The sequence below is a fragment of the Eucyclogobius newberryi genome, unplaced genomic scaffold (assembly GCF_026437365.1).
Source record: "Eucyclogobius newberryi isolate DKJ021-1_F unplaced genomic scaffold, fEucNew1.0.hap1 SCAF_37, whole genome shotgun sequence".
Lineage (NCBI taxonomy): Eukaryota > Metazoa > Chordata > Actinopteri > Gobiiformes > Gobiidae > Eucyclogobius > Eucyclogobius newberryi.
The window spans coordinates 721,412-729,257 of NW_027316023.1; the positions used below are offsets into that span (position 1 = coordinate 721,412).

The 7,846-nt window shown below is 46.6% G+C and overlaps 1 protein-coding gene across 1 annotated transcript; it reads right to left on the reverse strand.

Annotated features, from left to right (window-relative positions):
* Nucleotides 1–627: 627 nt before the first annotated feature.
* On the reverse strand, nucleotides 628–3,535 carry LOC140376550 (glucose-dependent insulinotropic receptor). The gene is made up of 3 exons (XM_072462028.1): nucleotides 2,878–3,535; nucleotides 1,794–2,029; nucleotides 628–975 (listed from the first exon to the last, which is right to left on the reverse strand). The coding sequence occupies exons 1-3, from the start codon at nucleotides 3,416–3,418 to the stop codon at nucleotides 628–630; spliced, it is 1,125 nt and encodes a 374-aa protein (XP_072318129.1). The 5' UTR covers nucleotides 3,419–3,535.
* Nucleotides 3,536–7,846: the final 4,311 nt, after the last annotated feature.

Consider the following 7,846-nt stretch of genomic DNA (forward strand, 5'->3'; position numbering starts at 1 on the left):
TAGGTGCTCTCTACTGCCCCCTGCTGTCTTTGAACATGCTCCTGCACTGCCTTTCAGTCTTTGCAGTTACAGATGTGCTGTCATGACCCGGCTATTATGCTAATGTTGCTAACGTCACCAAGGAGCTAATGTTAAAAGAGACAAAACTTGACTCAAAGACGGTGCTTCCTGAACTGTAAATGTGAAAACAATGTCCGGGTTAATAAATTGGATGATTTGAACACTTTCCTGGTTTATTATTTGATTGGGTCGTTACTGAAATACAGTCAACTAATAATCGTTTGGATGAATTGTTTGAGTGTGACATCATGCGACTAAAACTTCCACCACATTATGCAATTCAAACCACTGAGCCTCTGGTTAGTGAGGAACCACCCGGGGGCGGGGCATATAAGACCTAATTATTAATCCCAACAACAACAAAAACACAAAATCAAACAGAACATCAATCAGTTTTATGCCAAACTTCTTAAATCTGTTGATGTAAAGTCATTTGCTGCATTTTATGAGAAAAAATGTAAATTTGTTTAGTTTGATTTGTTATTGAAAGAATAAAGAACCCTTCTCTTTGTGTGTAAAATGTCATTGGATTGGTTAACGCATGTACAACGTCGCCTGCCTTTTGGTTCACGAGCTAGCACGCTTAGCATCAGCGTTGTCATCGTTGTCATTCCGTTGCCGGTGGCAGCTTCCTCCGGTCCCCGATTGTCTTTTCCGTTTGCAGCACGAGAACATCTCGGCCAGCGTCAGGCGCACCTCCCTCTGCCAGAAGGCGTACACCAGCGGGTTGATGAGCGAGTTGGACAGTCCGAGCAGGAACAGGTAGCCCTCCAAAAGCTGCGTGAGCTGGCAGCTTCCGCACAGCAGCTTCACGATGCCGGTGACGAAAAACGGGCACCAAAGGGCGAGGAAGCAGCCCACCAGCATGGCCACGGTCCGCAGGGCTCGGACGTGGCTCCAGTACGGGCTCTTCGACTGCGGGAACCAGAGGAAAACACTGATTTACAACAAGCTCAAACAACGACGTCACATCAGCACGGTGTTTGAGAAGGCGACAGGAAAGTTTGTTCATGCGTCACTCCACGGGGGCTTGAACGTGGATCGATTCTACTCAAACAAATACTGCTTCTGCTGAGACTGGAAGCTACTGCTCGTGCATTCATGGGTCTTCAGAATTATATATCTCTGTATTTCTTTGTACACATTTACTTCTAAAGAATATGGCTGCTTACGAGGCAAAAAAGGCACACAAATTTGTTCTTAATGACAAATGAGCCGGTTGAGATGATGCGTCACTGAAATGAACTAATCTGATTGCACCGTTCTCTTTGTAAAGTATTGTCTGGATCCCAGGCCACCGCCCGCTAAGTCAGGGGTTCCCAAACCTTTCAGGCCGGGATCCGATCCGAGACCCTCACAACCAAATGAGGTTGTCTGTTGTGATCATTTCAACTTGCAAAACCATTTCCTCTGCTTTGCTTTGCTTATGCCTTGTGCACATTTTGGGAATCTCTGAGTGAGATAATCAGAGTATTTGAAGGGGCTGGGACACGGTTCTCACTTGGACAAAACCTTTGTCAACAAAGTGCCTTTTAAAATGCTTCGGTGCTTTTTCTTTTAATTTGTTCCCTCTTCTTCACACATAAAATGCCTAAATATTACGCAGCTCATAGTGTGAAGAGTATCTGCCTGACCTAGAAGAAGATAAAAGCCAGGTACAGCACCTTCAGCACCGCTTTCTAATCGTCTGTTCCTCGTTTAAGTGGTGTACAATGTCGGCGACGCCCGTGTACCCTGTTGTCCGCAGTGTCCGGGCGCTCGCTGGTCCTGGAGCCCGCCTGCCGCACCTGCAGAATCTGCCTCTGGTGCGTGCACGCGATCTTCAGGATGTCCAGGTAGATGTAGATGAAGACGCAGACCACGGGGAAGAAGCAGACGCTGTGCAGGATGATGATCCCCACGTCGTAGATGACGGAGAAGAAGTCGCAGAAGCCGCTGTACTGGTCGGACTGGAGGGACGGCACCATCACTAGAGCAGAGCAGGAGGAGGTTAGCGGCGCTGTGTGGGGTGGAGGGTCTGCACGGAGATGTTCAGCATGCGTTATGGCATCAAAGGTGCACTCCGGGCTTTTTTCCCACCTCCCACTTAAAAAAACTGCTCCTGGAACGCTGCTTGAACTGGTCATTCCTACTTGGGGACTGTCGGAAAGTCGAGCTTCTCCCGCTTTCTCATATCAACAGTGATGTTTTACGACAATAGTGATCACCACAAAAAAAAATAGTGGCTCTAGAAAACAATATTTAAGCCAACAATGTTCAGTTATTTGCGTTCAGTTTTGTTAGAGGCATTCATATATCTTACGGATTAGCATTAGCCACATTGTTTACGTGCAAGTCAGTTCAGCCGGAACGCTCTGACGTCAAATGACTTTGCAGTTGCTCGAAACGCAGCGTAAATGTATACATCTCCACGGAGACGAGCGAGGTGGCAGCATGGCAAGCTGCTGTGCGGGTCAGATCTGTGGACAGGGAAACCCACACACTAAAGACTGCCTTGTGGTCTGTGACGCCAAACAACCAACGACAATCATGGCAACCCAAAATTGCTGCCAGAATCGACTCGAAATATTGATTGCATTTTGAAAATATCGCAAAGCCATTCAACTACATTTCGTGAAAGTTTGATATCAATGACGTTTAATAATTTAGCGTTAGCACCAAAACTGATGAAATGTCTATTACACCAAGTTTAAGACGTTTGGGCTTGACCAGTCCAGTTTCCTGGCACGCATGTAAGTTAGCCACGCCCACGCCACTGAATCAAAACGAGGAGAGTTCATTTTCGTTCATTCACCTGTTGAAATCCGAACTCCTCACCTGGCATGAACCCCAAGGCGAACGCGCAGAGCCAGAGCGACGCCAGGGCCCAGAGCCCCACTCCTCTGCCCGACCTCACTGCGTACCTCAGGGGCATTTTGATGGCGGCGTACCGGTCCAGCGAAATCAAAAACATGGACATGATGGAGGCGATGCACGGCGAGCTCACGAAAGTCATCCGCAGCAGACACCGGCCCCGGCCCTGCGCGGCGGCGCCGGCGGCGGTGGAGTGTCTGCTGCTCTGCGTGGCGTTATTCGTGTTGAAATCCTCTGCTGCCAGACCAGTGATGGCCACGCCCACCAACGCGTCCGCCACGGCCAAGTTCAGCACGAAACACCAGCTCTGGCGCTTCTTTTTGAGGAGGATCTTGAGCAGAGCCGCCGCGACGAGCAGGTTGGTGGAAATGATGGAGCACGCGGCGATGATTAGAATGATGGCCATGATTTGAGGTTGGAGGGCCGCGGTGGACGAGAAGGAGTCCAGGCTTTGAGCGACGCTGACCGGAGCGCCGCGGCCCGATGGCGGAGTCAGAATGGACATGTTTGCTGAAATGTCAGCAAAACGTACAAAGATGACTTTACATTTTCGCACAAAGTTGAAGATTCCGGGTAAAATGTAAAATCTTATGGCAATTTCATGATGAGAACCATGAGCGAAGTCCTCCACAACCTCTAAAGCTCCAGTGGCACGTGTGAAAAACGATAATGCATGGCTACTTGTGCAGTGCTGCAGTGTGACGGTGAGGATGATCACATTAAAACTGTTAAAACAAGAGAAAGCAACGCCTCAACAAAACATTATCAGTCCAAAGAAAAGGCATCCAAATTCCTCAAGATGACAACCAAAAAAAACATTGAAAAAAGCTGCAGTTTCAATCTTGTTTTAATTCCCGTGGAACATCGAATTTAAAAAAAAAATGCTGATGTCAGCGTTGTTCTGAAGAATCACAAATGATGCATATTTCCAAAACTGTCGTGATATTTTTCATGAGTTGTTCTTGTCCTTGACGCCGTGGACTGAATGAGATCGAGCCGCACGCGGAAAAGGACGAGCCCTCTGTGACCAAATATGGACGTGGGCGTTTTGAGGAAGCAGCTTTTATGGTATTCTATTACTTGGTCGACTCTGGTGTGTCAGTTTGTTTATGGTTCGAACAGTAATTTACGATCGGACCATGCAGCTTTGCCTTTCCATCTCACGTTATTAAAGGTGCATTATGTAACTTTTCTGGCAGGGCATCCGTGACATTTTTCTCCCCCTGCATGAAAGCGTTTTGAAGGTTTCACAGTATGACCTTATCTCTAAGTGTTTTTATTGTTGAAAACGTCCCTCAAACAACATGCATCTTGCCATACGCCAATCGCTGTCCTCCACAAGAAAAGTTACGCATTGTACCTTTAATTAAAGCGGCTCTACCTGATTCGTGTCCATGTTGCCCTGGTACAAATGCAATGTGAAAGCAGCTCGTGGGGTCAAAATGGGACGGCTGTGTTCTGAACCAGGAAGTGTTCTGTTAGCATTTAATTATCTTTAGCGTTACCGCGACAACAAGAAAGCAGAGAAACGCTTGTACATTTGGCGTGGTGAATAATTAGGATGCTAGAAATGTGTTAAGCCTTTTGCACAAGAGGCCCGAGGAGGCGCGGCACGAGGAGGCGCGGCACGAGGAGGCGCGGCACGAGGAGGCGCGGCACGAGGAGGCGCGGCACGAGGAGCGATTCCTGTACGTTTGTGGCGTCTCTCCTCAGCTCTTTGGGGTCAATTTGATTCTGTTACCATTATTTGTCCGGCCGCAACTCGTTATTTTACCACAGCCAATCAGAGCAGCCGACAGTGCCAGGCTCCGTTCACTGCCAGTGACGACTCTTGAACTTTAGATATGCCACAAACGACCTCCACTGGCTCCTTAGCGCCAGTGAAAAAAGAGTTCTCCCGTTTCCTTTTCAAGAAGGTTTAATCCACACAAGTTTGTTCTTTTTGTTTCACTTTTATGTTTGGTCCATAACGTGACACGAAGCGTTCCCGAAATCGTGCTTCATGTGAGTGTGACGCAAATAACCGTCGCTAAATGTCCTCGTGTCTGTTTCCGTCACGTCTTAAAATCGCAGAGGATTTTAAAATCCTCTGGTGCTTCTGAGTTTAAAACAAACCAGTTCAGTTTTTCACGTTTTCGATACTGTAAAAAAAAAACAAATACAGCGGCTTTAAACCTAAAAGAATCGTGCCTCATTATGCGCAGACGGCTCTGGTTAAACTCTAACCGCACCGACTGAAAACACAGCCTGATGGAGCCATTTTCCGGGAGATTTGACACAATAACACGCTAACGCGCTAACGATGTTTCCACTGCTTCACACGCTCAAAACATGACCTGGAGTCGCAGCGTTTTCACAGAAACACACGGACGTCAGAGCAGTTTCTTTTGCATACAATACATAGAATGAGGTCAGAGATTCACATTTTGTCCAATTGCATTTGTCACATTCTTGTTAACGTTTCGCTGCCTCATAATTAGTATTTCGAGGTATTTAAAAGTCGCTCTAATGAAACTTTTCCTGCGATTTGCCTGGAATGTTCGTCTTAACGTGTTTATTTCCACTGAGTCGGGTCTGCGGAGAGGCGACCCAGCGATAAGTATGCGTGTCGATAAATGAAACACTTAAAAATACAAGATAGACATAATTAATGCCAAACAGTGGAAAATGTCTCTTAAAGATGTGTGTGTGCAGTTCACACGGAGCAGCCAGCAGAGGGCGCTAGCACAAACTACAGGTGGATCTTAATCATTCACATTTACTTAAAGGCGGTATGGACGATTTTTCAGCAATTTGAGAACTCAGGGGGAAGTGCACATGCCACTCCCCCGTGCTCATGCCACTCCCCCGTGCACATGCCACTCCCCCGTGCTCATGCCACTCCCCCGTGCGGACTGATACAACACACACGTGCGTTTGTTTATTAGAGCGATGGATCACATCATCGCTCGTCTCCCGTAGATTTCTGTCTTCTTCTGCGTCAGCTCAAACTGTCTTTCTCTGTCTTCATTTTGTCCCGTACACTGAGGGAACTATATTATGATAGATCAATGCGCTTAGACACGCGGAAACGTGGGGACGAGCCTGACGCGGCTGCAGGTGAACGAAGCTCTGCAGGTGAACGAGGCTCTGCAGGTGAACCAGGCTCTGCAGGTGAACCAGGCTCTGCAGGTGAACGAGGCTCTGCAGGTGAGCCAGGCTCTGCAGGTGAACGAGGCTCTGCAGGTAAACCAGGCTCTGCAGGTGAACCAGGCTCTGCAGGTGAACCAGGCTCTGCAGGTGAACCAGGCTCTGCAGGTGAACGAGGCTCTGCAGGTGAACCAGGCTCTGCAGGTGAACCAGGCTCTGCAGGTGAACGAGGCTCTGCAGGTGAACCAGGCACTGCAGGTGAACCAGGCTCTACAGGTGAACGGTAGGTGCGTTTTATGATTGACACGTGGCAGGACTAATGGACAGTCCACGCCACGAGGAAATAAGACTCAGATTTGGGCCAAAAAAATAGTCCATTCAACCTTTAAGTAACTTTTTGAGGAAAAAATGCACTTGTTGGAGTAGTTTTCAGATTGCATATTTTTACTTCTACTCGAGTAATATTATTTTGAAGTAACTTAAGTGTCGGTTCCTTTTCTCGCTGTGAGAAAAACTACAAGAAACTAAAGCTTTATGTAAACAACATTAAACAATTTCTTGCACCGCTCCTTCAGATATGCTCAAGTTTTGTCTCATTTTTGCGTCAATCCTTTGCAAATACACGATTTTATGCTTTATTTAAAATGTGTCCTTCAAATTAAACAAACCTTTGCGTTCAAGCAGTTACTCTTAAAGTTACTTTCACTTGTTCGCTGATAGTTTTCTCAAATTCCTTTTACTGCATCATTTCTTGACCACTGCTTTGTACTTGAGTCATATCATTCTGAACTGCAACTTTACTCTTACTCGAGTACATTTTTCGGCTACTCCACCCGCGTCTGAATGAAACCTACTTGTTTACGCCTGCACTGCTCCTTTTCCCCTCACCCTTTACTAAGCATTATTTACAACTGCAAAGCTAAAGAATTATGTCAACGATCATTTATTTTTTTATTTTATTCTTTTATTGCTTGTCACTTTTTTCCCGATTTATTTCAAACATGATGTCATCTTTTATCTCCTTTTTGCCTTAAATGTATCTTAAGGAGTCAGTGTAAACCTCATTTGTCCTGGAGCAAAGATTTGGATGAAGACGTTTCAAATATTTGAAATCACTGTGTGGCCAACTTCTTTCTTTCTTCTTGTGTACAAGAAGCATTAAACTTTCAAATTAAAAGGTATGTAGCCATATCCTAATTTGCATTTGCCTTCAACACCATCAGCTCCTGAGGGACAAGCTGGAGTACGACCTGCAGAGTGGATCCTGGACGACCTCAGAGACCGACCCCAGTTTGTGAGAGCCCGGGACTGTGTGTCTGACACTCGGACCTGCAGTGTGGGACCTGCAGTGTGGGAGACAAGCAGCCATGTGCAATACTGTCACACCCATGTGCAATACTGTCACACCCATGTGCAATACTGTCACACCCATGTGCAATACTGTCACACCCATGTGCAATACTGTCACACCCATGTGCAATCCTGTCATACCCATGTGCAATACTGTCACACCCATGTGCAATACTGTCATACCCATGTGCAATACTGACATACCCATGTGCAATACTGTCATACCCATGTGCAATACTGACATACCCATGTGCAATACTGTCATACCCATGTGCAATACTGTCATACCCATGTGCAATACTGTCATACCCATGTGCAATACTGTCACACCCATGTGCAATACTGTCATACCCATGTGCAATCCTGTCATACCCATGTGCAATACTGTCATACACATGTGCAATACTGTCATACCCATGTGCAATACTGACATACCCATGTGCAATACTGTCAT